Source organism: Sinohyriopsis cumingii, chromosome 7, assembly GCF_028554795.1.
Source record: "Sinohyriopsis cumingii isolate HCF-2022 chromosome 7, ASM2855479v2, whole genome shotgun sequence".
Taxonomy (NCBI): Eukaryota; Metazoa; Mollusca; class Bivalvia; order Unionida; family Unionidae; genus Sinohyriopsis; species Sinohyriopsis cumingii.
Window position 1 is genome coordinate 92162654 of NC_142967.1, and position 19661 is coordinate 92182314.

A 19661-nucleotide genomic window follows, 5' to 3' on the forward strand; every position below is an offset into this window, starting at 1 on the left:
AAAGTGAAACATAGCACGACAAAAAATGTAATCTTGGCGAAAAGAAATAAAATCAGATTGAAGGAATGTATACTGTACGTAAGAAAATGATGTATGGTTTACACAAAATAAGGACTGTTGTGCTATGAAGTATGGTCTGTTAAAAAATGGAAATCCATGCCTGACACCGCATTATAAGCAGGTTCGCGAGTTCTCAGGGCACGAGTTATCCAGGTAGTGGTGTACTATGCAATTTTATGTTTGTAACATCTTGAAAGAGACCCTGTGCAGGTACACCCAAATCCAGCTATAGACATTCACTACAACTGACAGCCATGAAAACAAATTACAAATATTCTTGATATACACAACAGGTCTTATAATGCAGCAAATGGACTGTCTTGTTATAAAATAAGATTTACACAGCAAATGGAATCTTGTATTATGAAGCATGGTTCGCACAGCATATGGATTTTTTTGTGTAATTGGTTTTCAACATGTTTAAAAAAATATCTTTTGATTTGACATTTTCATCTGTCATTACACGTGGGAAGTGACTTCTACAGAATGCCAACAGAGTATGGGAAACTTCTTAAACTATTCAGTTTTGAGGTAACACTGACAAATTTACCATTTTCAGCTGATTTTGAATGATCTTGTGTGAAAGCAAGCTGAACATTTTCAGCTGTTCTCAAATGATACTGTGTGGAAGTAAGATGAGCATTTTCAGTTGATCTCAGCTAAAACTGTGCGGAAGCAGGTTGAACATTTTCTTGAAAACATTTAGGTACTATTCCATTTGTTTACTTATATACAAGGACTGCCTTTTAAGATCAATCATTTGTTGAATATTTTTACATTTAAGTTCTGCATCTAAAATGACAACTGCTGCCCAATGGGTCTCAAATTCAACATTTTTAAAACACTGCCCATAAACTGAGAGAGTTTGGGTCTTACATTTAACATTTTCAATACACTGCCCATAAAATGTAATTGAGTTTGGGTCTTACATTCAACATTTTCAATACACTGCCCATAAAATGTAATTGAGTTTGGGTCTTACATTCAACATTTTTACTACATATAACAGTAACAGAGTTTGGGTCTTACATTCACCATTTTTTGATCATTGCCCATAAACTGTAATTGAATCTGAGTCTTGCATTCAACATTTTCACTGGCCACACACTGTAACTGAGACTTTTTGTCTTACATTCAACATTTTCAACACACTGTAACTGAGAATTTGGGTTTTACATTCAACATTTTCAAAACACTGGTCACACCCTGTTACACAGAAACTGGGTCTTACATTCAACATTTTCAAAACAATGGTACATGCACCCTGTTACAGAGAATTTGGGTCTTACATTCAAAATTTTCAAAACACTGGCCATACACTGTAACAGAGCATTTGGGTCTAACATTCAACATTTTCAAAATATTGACCACACACTGTAACAGACAATTTGGGTTTACATTCAACATTTTCAAAACATTGGCCAGACATTGTAAATGAGAATTTGGGTCTTACATTCAACATTTTCAAATCCCCAGCCACACACTGTAAATGAGAATTTTGATCTTACATTCAACATTTTCAAAACACTGGTCACACACTGTAATGGGGAATTTGGGTCCTACATGAAACATTTTCAAAACACTGGCCACACACTATAATGGGGAATTTGGTCTTACTTTCAACATCTTCAAAACAATGGCCATGCACTGTAACTGAGAATTTGGATCTTACATACAACATTTTCAAAACATTGGCCAGACATTGTAAATGAGAATATGGGTCTTACATTCAACATTTTCAAAATGATGTCCACACCCTGTTACAGAGAATTAGGGTCTTACATTCAACATTTTCAAATCCCTGGCCACACAATGTAATCAAGAATTGGGGTCTTACATTCAACATTTTCAAATCCCTGGCTACACACTGTAACTGAGAATTTGGGTCTTACATTCAACATTTTCAAATCCCTGGCCACACACTGTAACTGAGAATTTGGGTCTTACATTCAACATTGTCAAATCCCTGGCCACACACTGTAACTGAGAATTTGGGTCTTACATTCAAAATTTTCAATACAGTGACCACACACTGTAAATGATAATTTGAGTCTTACATTCAACATTTTCAAAACATTGGCCACACACTGTAACAGAGAATTTGGGTCTTAGATTCAACATTTTCAAATCCTTGGCCACACAATGTAACTGAGAACTTGGGTCTTACATTCATCATTTTCAAATTCCTGGCCACACACTGTAACTGAGAATTTGGGTCTTAGAATAGGCATTTTCAAATTCCTGGCCACACACTGTAACAGACAATTTGGGTTTACATTCAACATTTTCAAATTCCTGGCCGCACACTCCAGCTGACAGTTTAGGTTTTACACTCAACATTTTCAAAACATTACCCGTAAAATGAAAGACAGGTTGGGTCAGAAATTCAACATTTTTATTAAACTGCACATAACAATAACAGAGTTTGGGTCTTACATTCACTATTTTCAATACATTACCCACAAACTGTAACAAAACATTTGAAATTAATGCACAATATGCCTTGACATAACAGAGTCCTTCATTTATAATTTACCTAGCATAAGACAACCTACCACTAAGATTTAACACAGTACACTTATAAATCCAATGAACAGTATTAAAGAGTGAGAGGAACTGTAGTTTACTGGATAATCAGTCATGATGGATCAGATTTTATGCCCGGATGGCATTCCAAATTAACACGCAGGAAAACCAATTATTACTAAGTCAGTATGATTGCAGTATTCTGTATAATGACATCTTTTGAATCAGTTTACTAGTATTAACAATTGCTAGATTTGTAAACTTTACCAAAAAAAGAAATGTTTATACATAGCATGATAAAGTATGACAAAGAGTTTTCATCTTATTCAGGTCACCATTTTACTATCCTTCTTTTGGAAACCTGTCTGTCTCATGGCATGACACCATTGTAAACAACTAAATATAGGAGTAAATTTTTACCTTAAATGATGCTCGATTAAAACAAAGCCTAACAAAAGCATAAGTGGCAAATATTTTAAATCTGCCTTTTCTGTTATCAGACATTCTCAATGACAAAATTTTATTGATATGGAAGAAAGCAGTAGCCTTGGACTTCATTTCCACAGAGCTGTCAAGGACAGGAAAATTGTTATACATCTTTAATGAATAAAAACTTTAAAAGTGAATAGCATCAATGTTGATTTTATTCTGTTGAGAAGTTACCTGCTTTTTTTATTAAAAATCAGGCTCTCAGCACATTAATTTGTTGCTGTGCAAGAAAACATCAGCATCCATGGGGATTTTATCTTAGGTTGCAAACCCATTTTACACTAATTCTTTTAATGTAACCATCTCTCCCGGATGATATGAAATTAAGTTTGACTCAACAGTTAACTCATTATCAGCACCCTGGATTTAAATACAGCCGTGATCTCATTCAAACATGTAATGAACACTTTAGCATGTTTCCAATAAATTTACCATCATTTATCAATCGTCCAAGTGAACCGTTCATTGCCAAATACAAATGATCAATACTTTGTTTTCCCATGAAGTATCAAAACCACACATAATAAAGACTGGATCATGAAATTACCATAATGTATTACATGATATATTGTTGTTGGCTGGTTTTCAATTGCACTTTCAACACATTACTGACACTATCATGCTGAGGATATTTGAGTAAAGTGATTTTCCCAAACACTCGATAAGAACGTCGACCTATGCTGGCTTGGGCAAGTATCAGACCCAGGATCTTCTGATTACAATTTGTGTGCACTACCAAATGATCAAAACATGCTCCATATTGCAAAAATCATAATACAAATGCCATGTTGAGTATCATATTTATGCATAACTTGAATCCAACAATAAACCATCTATACATACATTTGCCATGTTATGAACAAGCAGTTCAAAGTCTATGTTGTACATCTGCAAGCTTAAGTAGAACAAACAGCAGTGACAACCTAGATCTCCTAGAGCTTGATGTGATGGTAGTTAACCAGGTGTATGCTTTTGTGAGTTATCCCAATAATACAAGTTTAATATTTAATGTGATGTTATATTCATTAAAGTTTTAAAACTCAGCTCTGACATTCATTCTAAGCCAACTGATAGCTAATGTGAACAAGCTATAATAATAATAATAATAATAATGACCTTATTTAAAGAGGGTAACACAATTAGCTAAAAACTAATCTACCTTGAGGCCCTCATACAAAGGAATTCATTTATTTAAGCTGCATCTCTGAAGCCACTGGATATATTGGGTTTGGAAGAAGGAAATAGAGTGGGCATTTCTAATCTCAGCTGGAATACTATTCCAGAGCAGAGTTCCAGAGTATTGGAAACTTTTTTTAAATAACTCCTTATTTGGTTTGGGAATTTTATACTGTTTGGTTGAAATGGATCGCAGGTGGGGAGTATTACCAGGTAGCCTATACTGGAATAGTGATTGTAAATATTCAGGAGCACTGTTCTGAGATATCCTGTACATTAATTTGGCTTTTCTCAAACAGATTCAGTCTTTAATAGGTAATATTTTTAACCTACCAGCTAAACTCTCCTTGCTTTCTTTCTGGATTGATATTAGCCCAAATGCTCTTTTTTGAAGATGTGCCAGCTTTGCTATGTTTTTATCATTTGAATTACCCCATACTGTACTACAGTAGTCCAAATAGGGTTGTATGTAACTGTTATAAAATAGTTTCCTGTGCCTTTCAGGGAGAAAATGTCTTATCCTACTGAGAAGTCATAAACTTGAATTGACTTTTTTACTGGTATGTTTGATATGTTCAGTCCATGATAGGTTATTATCTACCAGAACACCAAGTAGCCTATCATGACAGACTATTTGCAGATTTGTATCCTTCCATGTCAGACATAGTTCATCACTATCAAGATTTGTCCTTCTTTGCCGTGTTGAGATAAGTAATATTTTAGTTTTACCAGTATTTACCACCATGCCATTACATGTGCACCAGTTTTCCAGTTTGTTTAGGGCATTCTGTAAAGAAATTTCGAGCTCATGCTTTGTGTTTTGGATGTCTGACAATGTTGTGTCATCTGCATAGAGATCTGTAGATGTTATTGAGTCTCTTAGTAAAAGTGGTAGGTCATTAATAAATAAAATGAATAGTAGTGGACCTAGAATTGAGCCTTGTGGTACTCCATATCTAATTGTTTCGGGTTCAGACAGAACATTATTTATGTAAACATGTTGTGTTCTCTCATTTAAGTACGAAGTAAACCATCTAATTGTTCTTTCATCACACTGGTAGATTTTCAGTTTCTTCAAAAGGATTTCATGATCCACCATGTCAAAAGCTTTCCTGAAATCTACAAATACAGTTCCTATTATTCAACCTTGGTCAAGTGCTTGAAGCCATTTATCAGTTAGGGAGATCAAGGCAGTCTCACAGGAATGGTTCTGTCTAAAGCCTGATTGATTAGGGTGTAACAGCAAGTGTTTGGTTAAATATGACATGAATGAGTCATGGACATGTTTTTCAATCAATTTTGACAAGTTTGGTAGTATTGAAATTGGTCGGTAGTTATCAGCATCATCCTTAGAACCAGATTTGTGAATAGGAGTTACTTTTGCAGTTTTCCATATTTTGGGGACAGATGAGGTTGCAATACTTAAATTAATTATGAATGTTATGCTATCTACAATAGCAAAGGCAGAAGATTTAATGAGTCGTGGACCAATCTGATCAAGTCCTGTAGCTTTCTTGGTATCAAGTTCACTGAGACATTTTTTAACAAAGTTTTTTGACACTGGTGGGATAGAGAAACATACCTCCTTTGAGATTTTACTGCTGCAGAACTTTTTCAGTTCATTAAAGTTGTTTTCTATCACTGGCTCTTTTAACTTTGTGGTAATGTTGATGAAAAAATCATTGAAAACATTTGCAATGTCAGTTTCATCAGTGACTATGGTGTCCTTTACCAGAAGTGAGTGAATTTTATTTGTCTGTTTTTTGTGCGTTCCTCCAGTGAGTTCATTGAAGACTTTCCAAATTGAGTTTGTGTTGCTCTTTTTGTTTTCAAGCAATGATTGATAATAAGTTTTTTTAGCTTTTTTGATCATACTTGTTATTTTATTTCTCCATACTTTATATTGTGCATGGTTTTCCATAGCCTTGAATTTGTCTCGTGTTTTCATAGCATCTAGGATTTCAGTAGTAAGCCAATTAGGTTGAATATCAGTCTTTACTCGATGTACTTTCAGTGGTGCATGCTTAGATACTACATCCATAAACAAGTCAGTCCACACCCTCATGGCTTCATCTATGTCATCCAAATTTTGGATCATACTCCATGGAACTTTATATAGGTCATTGAGAAATTGTTCTTCATTAAAAGTTTTGAACGATCTGTAAGTGATCATTTTATGTGTATTTTTCTTATTTTTCTTGCATTTAACCTTTCTTGTCAAAAAAGTAGGATAGTGGTCACTAAGACCAACATTCGGTACATTAACACAAGCCACATTGTCTGGTAGGTTAGTATAAATGTGATCAATAAGAGTGCTTGATTTTTCTGTTACCCTTGTAGGCTCATTTACCAGCTGGTCTAGGCCTAATGATTCAATAAATTCCATCCAGTTGTTCCTTATTTGAGTATTGAGAAGGTCCTTATTTATATCTCCGAGTATATATGTTTCTTTCTCCTGTGCAAGAACATTTTCTATTTGTTTCAAAAAGTTATCATTCCAAAATGCTTTGGAGGAAGGTGGTCTATAAATGAAACCAGCTAGGAAAGATTTTGCATTATTTTGAAAAATTTCCACCCAGATACTCTCAATTTCATGTGACTCCAAGTCAAGTCGCCTTTTTACATTTATATCTTCCCTAATGTATACAACAAGACCCCCCCCTGCTGTCTCTCTGTCCCTATAGAGACATCAATAGAAACTGACTAAAGATAAAATCAACAGCATATCTATTAAGTCAAGTTTACTGAAAGCCCCATTGTTTGGTTTGGTCAAATGCAGAACAGGAACAAAAGTTGGTTACTGAGTGCCAAGGCAATTGGAGTAAAGTGCCTTGCTCAAGGACACATCATGGTAGCTGCACCAAGCTGATCCGATGATAGGATTCAATTTGGCGACCAGTTTGGCATGACAAGCAATGTGCCACAACAGCTCCTGTCTCCATTGGTCTCCGAATATGAGATACAGCAGGACCCATCAGACCTATTCTACATACCTGATTTTGCAAAGGGCTAAACACTCAATATATTAAGCATCTGCCCTTATTTAGTATTTAACCAATGAAATATCACTTGAGCAATTCCTGTATTGTAACTGCATCAAGAGAAACCATTGAGATTTGGTCATAAGATATGACCAAAAATACATCTGTTGCTTATAAATGTTCCCAGGATAAAAAAACAACAATCCCTCAATGGGACTGAAGTTTTTTTAATTAGCTGTCTTTAGGTACCTGTTAAGAATTTTTTAAAATGTTTCCAAATTCAAATTATAGACATCAGGAGTGAGTGAGACACAGAATAATGATTACAGTTCGAGGCTTGTATTATATGACTATTAGATGCTGCACATTTATCATTAGTCCGACCTCCATCTAATTTCCTTATTTTCTATTTGTAGTAACTGTACATAAAACAGTTCCAAGAAAACATGGGTTTCTTGAATGTGAAACAGTGTGTCACTGAATCATTCTGATACACTCATACCTAGGAGACCAGTCTAAATATAAAAAAAAGGCACCAGATATTAAGAGAAACAGGCTTTTTTGATGTGTCTCATAGATGCTATATGACTAAAAAACGTTAGAGGAGAAGGATTTTGTTACACTTAAAAACATGTTGCATTAGAAAAGGACAAATCAATAGCACTTTTCAAATTCTAAAATAAGAATTCGACATTGTAATACAGCATTCATCATTTGTGGATATCATGACCATTCAGTGAAAGATATGTAGACTAGTTAATGTGAGTGTGATGCATAAATAAGTTATCAATTTGTCTTGTGTCTATACTCTAGTACTAACTACTAATCCACATGGATTTAGCTGATTTGTAATTATAGCATGTAATGTACAGTATGGATTGTTCTTTTTATGCTCAGATTATGCTTTTTTACCACTTATATTAGTAATAATTATACCTCTCTGAAAGGCTGGCATGTATGATCCTATAACAAAGCAGTTCAGGTTCACACTTAATGTGACATCCCTTTGCATGGGTACATGGGTAAACAATCATTAGGATATCTGGGTAAACAGTAGAAGTTTCCTAAAATTTTGACAGCTCTAATTAAGTTCTGCAGCATTAAACAAATTCCAGTAATTAAATACCATAATCTTCTTTTAAACACTGGAATTTTTAAACAACCTCAGATATTCTTGAGTGATAAGATCTTCAAATTGACCACTGTGGTAACCATATTGGATATAAGAGCAGTCATTTAGGACTAATTAAACATTATCAAAGTGTTCTGGTGAAAGCCCATACCTAAGGGACCATCCATTCTGGATGAGTAACAATAACAAGGTTTTCAAATGGTCGTTGTGGCAACCATACTTGATATAAACTTGGACAACCATGCAACAAGTACCATCTACTATTTTCATTTGTCTTTTTACATGTTGTCTGTCCCCCATCTTTGGAGGATGGGGGACAGTGCCCTCTGCTCTGTCATCTTAATGTACATTTCCATTAATTTGTAAACAAGGTCAGGTCTGTTTACTTCAGTTTAAGCAAGCTACCTGGCAATGATCAGGCAGTCCATGTTTTTCTTTCAAGGGGAATACCTATGTCCTGAACTCAAATCTAAGTAGTGTTTATAAAAATTATCCTAAAGTTTATTTTAAAGTCATGGACAAAAGTTAGCTTTTTAAAAGTTTTACAAAATGACCCTTACAATCTACAATCATGGAGAAAAATGTAACACACACTATAGATATACATAACACAATTACCATGGTAAATGTTGTTTTACCCTAGGTAAGTCATTAACCTCAAAGGATCTGGTTAACTTGACTGCTCATTGTGACTTGTTTCACTTAGAAGGTTAACCTGTGATGGATTGCTTTTCCATCCAGAAGTCTTTAACTGTCAGTCATTTCAAGCAGGAGATACCAGGCATGGAGACCATACAACTTTCTTTAACATGTTCCTGCTATACCGACAAAAAAATGTAACCAAGTCAAATACATATGCATAGACATGCCAACCAAATTTGACTTGTCTACCAAACAAATATGACTTGTCTGCCAACCAAATTAGACTCGTCTACCTCAGGTGACTTTTGCTTAATCATGCTAATAAGGTTTTTGTCCAAAAATAAAGTATACATTCAAGAAGTCAAAACCTGAAGTATAATCAGGTGATATATATATATATATATATATATATATATATATATATATATATATATATATATATATATATATATATATATATAAACAAGCATGCCAACCAAATTTCATTTGTCTACATTCAGCAAATTTCAAACTAACAAGGTTTTTGCTAAACAGTCTAAGCCACAAAAGTTCAAAAACAGGCATAAACAAAACAGAAAGACCACTGTAATGGCATGAAACTATAGTCAGGTCATTTACATATGGATACTTATATACTACATATAAAGCCCAATTTTATTATAAATATAAAAGCATAATTTTATTTGTTTACATAATATATTAACCATTATTTTTTTTAACATGTATATTAGCGCAACTTTATTGGCTTATTATATTTGTTTTAACCCAATTTTATTTGTTTCCATATATATATATATATCAGCCCAATTTGTATTTGTTTACATATTTATTAGTCCAATATATATTTGTTTACATCGATTATTAGCATAGTTTTATTTGTTTATAATACATTTTGCACAGTTTTACTAACAAGCTTCTTGAGACAGATGGTTGGATATACAGAATGAAGTAGAGATGAATGTATATCATCAAATCAACAAGCCTCCTGCTGCAAGCAGTGGGATATAGAAATAAAGATGTATATTTTATATCATAATGCAGTTTTCTTTAATGTTGCTCTTTGTATTTGACAGTTTTAACAATTAAGTTCAGACTGATAGTCAAAAGTTTTTTGGGTTTTTTTTACCTCCATGCCAAGATGAGACTGGGGCAAAGGTGTTAAAGTTTCAGGAAAACTTTGATCTTTAGAGTGATGGAGGAGGGTGGGGTCAATATAAGGCTAGGTGGGGTTGTCCTACCTTGTCCTTCAAAGATTCCATGAAACCAGCAGTAGTACCAGTACAGTGGATCAGACAGGCCCCCATACAACGGTTAGGATGAGCCATCTGTAAAAAGAAAAAAAATCAATAAACTTAGTGTAACATTAAATGGCAATTATGAATGCATGTATACTGTTATGAATACGTGTATTGTGTTTGCTCAAAAAATATTCTAAAAATCTTTGTATTTGCAATTTTATCATAAATAGATGCCTGACCTCTCCCTAGGACTGGAGAGGATAGGGCCACAACTATACCCCACTTGCTGATGGACGCCATATTAGTAACTTATGTACCAAGTGCCCATACATTCAGGAGAAACATTTCATGCATAGATGGACAGACAGCCAGACACTAGACAAGTATCACAATAACCACAGGTGTCAACTCGTACAGTTTACCCATAATTTGTACGTTTTTTTCTTTTTTCGTCAGTGTATGGCCATACAACCATTTTGTAATTTTTTTTTGTACATTTTTTTGTTTTGTGTGCAACCAGGACCCTAGGCGTACTTTTTTTAGAACAAGAATTCTTTTTTAAATTTCTCTCATCTAGTTTAAATATTCCATCCATCAAATGGCTGAGCCTAAAGTCAAAGAAATACAACCTTGAAGACACTGACTGAGGTCGTGGCAAGTTTCAGACTGACTGAATTAAAGTCTTCCCTGGCACTGTAGATATATCCAAGTTAGGATCTTCACATGCTTTTGGTAAAATATGCAGTAAAGACATTAAAGTGGTGGCGTCGAGCATATATGATCTGGAGGAAACACTTCATAACAAAGCTGCGTAAACCAAATTTTGAAATGAAGAAGGAAGCATCCATCAAAAGCTTCTTTGCTTAGCCAAAGCAGGAAGATGATAGTGTTATAAGTAAAAAGAATGAAATAAAGTTTCAGGAATGTAAATAGTTATGTAAATATGTGTAAAAATACTTTGCATATAACATTTGTTGTTTTAAAACTGTTGTTCTTATATAATGTATGAATACATTTTTTGTGTGTAAGGTTTTTTGGTCTTTGTAAGGGTTTTATTGGTCTGGTGTACAGGTTTTCATCTCACCTATGCAATACCCCTGACACTCATGGGTGTGTATGGCAATAAATCTCTCATACATGTACTCAGATTATGATTGTGAGTAATTTGTGAAAGTGGAAATATGAATTAGTGTTCCAAAATACAGTGTCATTAAATTTTGAATAGGAATGAATGTGTATCCTGAACAAAGAGGGATTCAATTTACATCATTAATTCATAGCCATATATGAATGGTTAACTTGGTAGCAAGGAATTATCTTTTGGTAACTTCTATCAAGCTTCCTTAAATCAATGTATCTGCAAGACATAACCACCAATTCAAAGGTTTTTCTCAGCATATACTCTGAGAAATTCAACATCCATCATAAGACATCCCAAATATTATTATATCAAACTGTCTCTGAAGAGTTGGGCAATCAATAGAGGTGTCTATTGCCTGAAGGCTTTACCACTTACAGTTAAGTGATTAAATGGGGGGTAGAGAAGGGCAACTAAATCAGTAAATTTCAAGGATCTACTTCTTAGTAAAGATGTTGGTTTTTTATTCTGAATATTTCTTTTTCTTTTCTTAATTTGTAGGTTTAGAGTCCTATTTTTATTGCTTGAGCAAAAGCTACTCACCGTGTCAAAGCTGAAGATTAATAATAATGTAAATTGCAACCATTAGCAGATGTCTGTAGACATGAAGATTCACTGTACAGTACTGTGAAGCAACATGTTGATGAATTTTTTACATTACTGGAAGCTGTGTACCTTGGAGAGAAAAAAAACATTTTGTGCACCTTTGCAATGAGTTTCTAACAGCCACAGTTGAAGTGATAACATCAAAGTGATAGAATTGAATCCACACACACACACACACACACACACACACACACAATTTGGAAATTGGAAGAGAAAGATTGGTGCGGAGGGGGAAAAGTATCTGCTCCTCAAAGCAATCTATATAACATGCCCTAAAATATAATCAGTAAACATTCATCCACTACCTAGTTCCTTCACATAATCAGCATTGTTTTTAATCAGCATTGTTTTTATTCGAGAGAGTGATGCTGGATACTAATGATAGCTGCATGTTGTTAAGTACCTATTGCTTTTTTGATAGCATCATAATGAGGTAGACAGGTGAATAATTAGTTACATAGTTATGTACAGGTAAAAACTGACTTGTACTTACAGCAAATCTGCATAAAATATTGGCACCTGCCCCCTCTCCAAGACCAACCACAGCTGAAACACTGTAACGACAAAGAGAAGTACAATCTAATTTTGTTAATAACACTAAGAAGAATTGCTATTAAATGATACTGTTGAATAAACCTAAATATGGAAGAAATAGTTTTCATTTTGATTATTTGAAAGAAATTGTTCTCATTAGTGACACTCGTGTCCAAGAAACGCTACATAATATGTTGAAATGACAGGCATGACCATAAAATATGAAGTATTAGCAAAAATGTCTTTTAATCTGATAAAGATTAAATTTGACAGATTTTCTTAATAATCCATTCTAGTCACCAACATATTTTTGACATAATTTTGACAATAATAGGATACTACTCTTTCTTATGTGAATACAATTAAGACACACTGGCTTGCACCAACAGACAGATCGAGAATCATACAGATGTCAGAAGGAGAGTTCTTGACAGAGAATCATAAAGGTGTCAGAAGGAGAGTTTTTGACAGAGTCATAAAGGTGTCAGAAGGAGAGTTCTTGACAGAATCATAAAGGTGTCATCAGGAGAGCTCCAGTTTCTTACTCTAATTGATCCAACACACACACTAAATCTTCTCCCAGACTCTGCATAGATGGAAATGTGTAGCTAGAAAAACAAGAAAATTATATTGATGAATTATGGTAAGAAAACAGAATGAAAAATCATAAAATCCCTGAGCATCAGGCATGAAGCCATTCGATATTATGAAATTATGTTCTGTAAAGATAAAACCTATCACTAAAAAACATCTGGTTTTCAGATAATGAAAACAAAGGACAGTCTAAATAATGTCCTAAACTGGCACTTTCCATGTTAATTAAATACAGGCTATTAAAGTTGTAAGAAATAAGTCATCCTAGTGCAACTTCAGCAAAATTATATCACACCCCAAGCATATGGTAAAACGTCTGCCAAATTCCTCTGATCTAATTTGCATGTCCTTCTGGTATAACCATATGTTTGGTTTTGGTTAGGTTTCTTATGGACCAATAAATCTGTCCCCACAACAATTTTTTAAAATTCTGACTGAAGTTATAACGACTGTGAGAGTTTAAGAAAAATTTAAAATGGGGACATATTATGTCTGTGTTTTATGGCACAGTAACACATTATTTTTTTGCTGTGCTAAGGCAACTGGAGTAAAGAGCCTTGCTCAAGTACACACAACAGTAACTGAACCATGATGATCCAATGGTAGGATTCAAATCTGCATACTTTTGATCCCAAATCCAGTTACTGTGCCATTGGGACTCTCGCCAGTTCTTCATCACCTCTTACCTCATGCAGGAGAGTGCATCAGGGCCATTCTACATTCTCAATAAGTTGGTAAAAAAATATTCCTAAGTGTCACTGTAACTGCAATTTTTGTGTATTTGTTCTTTAACCCTCTCCCAAAGATCCCATATAAGGAAGCAAACAATACTCTTCTTCTGGTGATAAAGTTATGAACAGAAAGACAGATGGAATATGTATTTAGTATGGATAACAGTCTTTGTTTTTGGTTTATATACAAATATTCATAATGTTTTAAGGACTTTAAATGTGTTATCTTTTATATTATATACAGTTTGCAGAAATGTTTTCTTGTATTTCATGTTTACATTTATCTTGAAAGTTTTAGCAATTTAATGTTATGTATCTGGAAAGTTACCTATAGCTGGCACCATCTAGCCATTATTGTGGATTGCTGCTTTAAAATGTTACATCACACATACATATTATATATGCACGTATTCTTGACACTTAAATCTGCAAAAAAAACTGTACCTATGTTTCCAATATAGTTTCAGTTTACTCAGACCTAGCACACATGGTTGCATTCTCCAACATTAATAGATTATTCTTGTCCACATTTGACATGTACTGCTTATCTTGTCCACATTTAGACATATATGTATAATGTTAATCTTGTCCACATTTAGGCATGTACTGCTAATCTGTCCACATTTAGACATGTATTGCTAATCTTGCCCAGATTTAGATAATTATGTACTACTAATCTTGTCCACATTTAGAAATGTACTGCTAATGTTGTCCACATTTAGACATGTGCTGTTACTATTGTTCGCATTTAGACATGTACTGCTAATGTTGTCCACATTTAGACGTGCTGTTACTACTGTCTGCATTTAGACATGTACTGCTAGTGTTGTCCACATTTAGACATGTACTGTTACTATTGTCCGCATTTAGACATGTACTGCTAATGTTGTCCACATTTAGACATGTGCTGTTACTATTGTCCACATTTAGACATGTACTGCTAATGTTGTCCACATTTAGACATATACTGTTAATCATGTCCAAATGCAGATATATACTGCTAATCGTGTCCACTTTTTGATATATGGCTGCGTTTTTCTACATTGAGATAATGTATTATACTATACAGAGAGCATTTTTGAGCTTAAATATTTGATTACTGTATTTACTCACTTTAAAGTCTGGTCAAACTATATAGACCCTCATCTGCTATCAATTGTGACAGCAGATCTGGGTCTATATTTTACTGATTACAACAACAAAAAATTCAAAAATCTGCTGCACATTATGTGCCAGCAGATTTTAGTATATTTATGTTGCAGTTGGATTTGACTTATAAGCAAGCATAGAGAGTCTTCATCTGAACGATGTGACACATATGCAAACAACCTATTGCAGGACTGTCATGTGCAATCTTGATTGATCCTGGCCTTGATTCTTGAATCAGTGAAGTTTATTACCACAGCTAACTTGTGTGACATTATCTGAAACTAATCCAGTTGTATAAAATGGAGATTTCTTTTCCAAAACAAAATCTGATGAAAGATTATGCAGGACAATAACAAGAGGCAAACATAACTGTTATTTTGATATTAATCTCTGTGATAAAAAGTAGATCGTGAAAAAAAAAAAAGAATCTAACAGCAATCAGAAAATGAATATTTAACAGGGCAAAATACAAACAAATACAACAAATCTGAAACAATCTGAGCATATGAGAAAATGGTTGAAGGTTTCTCAAATTCAAAAGTTGGGTGTATCACAGGCTGGCAGCTAAATTAGAGCTACTGAAATTAATAATTTGGATATGTCAGACATAGTTTATTGAGGTGTTTTTTGAGACTGTATTGCATCAATGACCACGTTCATTGGGTTGTGTGGGCACAGTCCTCCATCAATGACCATGTTCACTGGGATACCTGGGGCACTTGTTTATTAAGGCTGTCATGCATTAATGACCACATTCATCAAGACATATGGGCACCATCCCCCATCAATGACCATGTTCACTGGGATATCTGGGGCACTTGTTTTAAGGCTGTAATGCATTAATGACCAGATTCATTGAGATATATGGACACCGAACCCCATCAATAACCATGTTCAATGGGATATCTGGGGCACTGTTTATTAAGGCTGTCATGCATCAATGACCACATTCAATGAGATATATGGGCACCGTCCTCCATCAATGACCATGTTCACCATGGGATATGTGCAGCAATGTTTGTTGAGGATACAATGCATCAATGACAGTGTTCACTGGAATATGTGGGGCACTTTTGATTTAAGGCTGTACTGTCTCAATGACCGCCTTCATTGGGATAAATGGGACATCGTTTATTGAGGCTGTTCTGCATCAAAGACCCTGTCCATTGGGATATTTGGGGTAATGTTTATTGTGGTTGTCCTGCGTCAATAACCATATTTTAATTTCTGGAAACTGAAATTATCCACATTCCTTAGCTTGCTTCAAATCAAAAACACTTCTACCAATGTTTGCACAAAAATCTTTACTTGTAAATCATGCAGTAAATGTAGAATGCATGCAGATCATTATAATGCAAACAATGCAGGTTTTCTAAACATTACTCACATAACTATATGATATATTTTGCTTGTGTTGATGTTTGTACATCCAATTGCATTAAGCATAGACCGAACTCTGATGTGTTACCTGCCAGAAGATCAGGGTCTACATAATATTCATTCCAGATACTGTATAATTCCCTGTTAAGTAGGTAGACCATGACAGGCCTATCATGCCAGATCTAGTTCTATACATGCAGTTCAGAGCACAGGGGCTTGTATCGTTGTTTACATTTTACCTGTCATACATGCACTATACAATAACTATAAGGGAGGACACTACTCTCCTTTCTCGCGTGACCTATTTAAGAATAAATGCTGATATTTCAAGCTACATTTCAAGCAGTGTAATAAATTTTGTACCAATGTTTAGTTCAGGCATTCTACTTTGTATGCATATCCAAAGTATGGCTTGCTGTCATTATACATTTAAGGAATGCCAGACCATTTTCCCAAGCTACTGCTTGACATGGCCATGATCGCATCCGCTTAATATACAAAAACAACATGCTGAATGGAATACTGCCTTCTCATTGGCCAACTGAAAATAAGCTACAAAAAATGAAGGATGAGATTTTCTTTTAACCAATGAGAGGACAGTATTATTCAGCAGGGTTTCACTTGCATAATAAGCAGGCGCAATCATGACCATGTCGAGCAGTAGCATGGGACGATGGTCTGACATTCCTTAAAAGTATGATAGTAAACCAAACTTTGAATACGCATACAAAGTTGTATGCCTGACCTAAACATCGGTACCAATTTATCACATTATGTGAAATGTAAGCTTGAAATATCAGCATAGGTCATGCACAAGAAAGGAGAAAAGTGCCCTCCCTTGTAGTTATTATATAGTACATGTATGACAGGTAAATTGTAATCAACGATATGGGCCCCTGTGGTTAAGAGTGGGTTGAAAGTCATCCAATGACAAATATGATATCATCAAATACAACACATACTATTAAGTCACATTCAACTGCAAACATTATGGACCCAGAACTGTCATTACATAATGTACTGGAATATCTGGATCTAGTCAGTTTGTCAGAACTAATCAAAGTAACAAATAACAAAGAACCTAACAGGCTTAATGCACTGGCAGATCTGGGTATAGGCAGTTAAGATTAACTGGCCGAACAAATGACACAGATCATGATCTACTGGAACACTATGTGACAACGGATTAGGATCTAAGTTGTTTGCAGCTGGATTGGTCTTGCATGTGAATATTTATATGGTACATTCAAGTCTTAAACAAATGCCTCATTATAACCTTGCAGAATACAGAATAAGATTACTGGCCCTCAGAGTACATATATTAATAACCTTAAATCAAATCATATATTATATAGTTATATGTCTAACAACTGATTTGTGCAGCAGACTTGGCTAAACAAGAAGGCATATAAAACAATAATTCATTGACCCTGAATTCCATACTAGTAACCATAGGGAAATTAGTTACTACTGAAAACACAATCCAAGGATGATGCAGCTTAATGTGATAACTGTGATTGGTTTGACATGTATATTTCCATGCTGACAATTCTGACCTCTCATCCTCCCATCCATTAGGTGACTGAAGGGATCTTACAATTCCTTTAGCATGTTGAAAATTAATATGAAAATCTACCATTGCTAAAGGAATGATTCTTTAACAAAATCTTAAAAACTAGGAATGTCTTTGAGAAACAAAATGCCCCACCAATGACCAAAAATATAATAAAAATAATTTAAATCTTTCAGATGCCCCACTGATAAACAGACAAGGGTAACAGTTTGGGTAACACTGTAATGACGTGCATCATATTTGTGGTGTAATGTAAAACTGTGTCACTCAAAGGACAGTATACCAGATGGACAAATTGTTTAAAAAAAATATGCCATCTAATTGTGGACATTAATTTGTATTGATGCTCAAAATATAACAAAAGAAACAGAAAGAAAGAACAGAATTCCATAACACACATGGAAGATGAAAGGTCTGATAGAATGATGAGCTCAGTGCCACTTTCTCAAGCAAAATATTGACACCAATGCTTGTTTGAAAAAGCTTTGATAACCAGTTCATAGCAAGAATATCAGAACAGGGTGCCCTGAATTATTTTCTTGTTATAAATATATAGATTTGATGAGCAACCTAATCATGTTAGAAATTGTTATGTTACCCTCAAAGAAATATCACATACATTTTTAAAACATCATTCAGATGACTCTGTATAATGATTATAACTAAAGTTGTTCAAAGCAGTGAAAACTGGACTGTCTGGTAGGTGTTTCGTTGAAAACTGGACTGTCTGGCAGGTGTTTCATTGAAAACTGGACTGTCTGGCAGGTGTTTCATTGATAACTGACTGACTGTGATGCAAAACAATTTTTACTGATGCCAAAAGGATGACTGCAACAAGTTATGTAAATGCACTCAACTGTACATCTATTCTTATTGACGTATATACTTACTTATTTATCCAGTCCAATTTCACCATATACAACCCACCCACGCCAATCACATAATACAACAGCAGATCTGGGTCTATGCAGTTTGTTGGAAGTAATCAGTGGAAAAAAAAGTCCAGTCAAACTACACTGATCCTGGTCTGTTGTCACATAATGTGAAAGCAGATCAGGGTGTATGTTTTGTTTGCAGACGGACTTGATTTGAAAGTGAGCGTATAGTATGTTATATACTCTATTTTGTCCAACAGACTTGACACATGAGGTACATAAACAATATTTACCTGTTACTAATGACGTGCCTCATGACATTTTGATTTTACAGAACATTTTACATTTACATTATGACACCATTCAACTTTCCCAACACATTCATGCTCATCAGGATTGAAAGTAATGCAGGAAGTTACTACTGTATTGGATTCAACACCCATTTTTCAACACAAGATAGGCTATACATGATGGCCAGTACATCTGGTGGAGGAAGAACCTGAAAAATTCCTGGGAAGAACAAACAACCCACTGGAAGCTACTGGCAAGCTTTCTCACATATTCATGCCCTATGAAGGAGTTCAATAGCAAATAAAAAGCACATATTTATTTTAATATTTCTTTCCTTCAGTAATGTTAAAATATTTTAGTAAATGGTGCCAATTGTAAGTTAGAGTATATAATAAACATGTTATTGCACATTTGCTGCCTTAAATTAGGGGTGGGGTGGGTGCTTGAGGGCAAAATGCAAAAACAATATTTCCTTCAGAGATGTTAAACAGTACACATACAATAATCTTAATGATAACAGTTTCAGTCCTTAAGGCATCAAACAAG

At 34.6% G+C, this 19661-nt stretch overlaps 1 protein-coding gene across 3 annotated transcripts in view; it reads right to left on the bottom strand.

Moving 5' to 3' along the window:
* LOC149795713 (uncharacterized protein ZK1073.1-like) overlaps positions 1-19661 on the bottom strand; it is a 166272-nt gene that overhangs the window by 45695 nt on the left and 100916 nt on the right. For all 3 annotated transcript variants that reach the window (XM_089965600.1, XM_089965598.1, XM_089965599.1), the window contains 3 exons: positions 13068-13130; positions 12482-12542; positions 10245-10331 (listed from right to left, as the gene is read on the bottom strand). In XM_089965600.1, coding sequence (XP_089821726.1) covers positions 10245-10331; positions 12482-12542; positions 13068-13130 — 211 coding nt within the window. The remainder of the gene's footprint in view (positions 1-10244; positions 10332-12481; positions 12543-13067; positions 13131-19661) is intronic.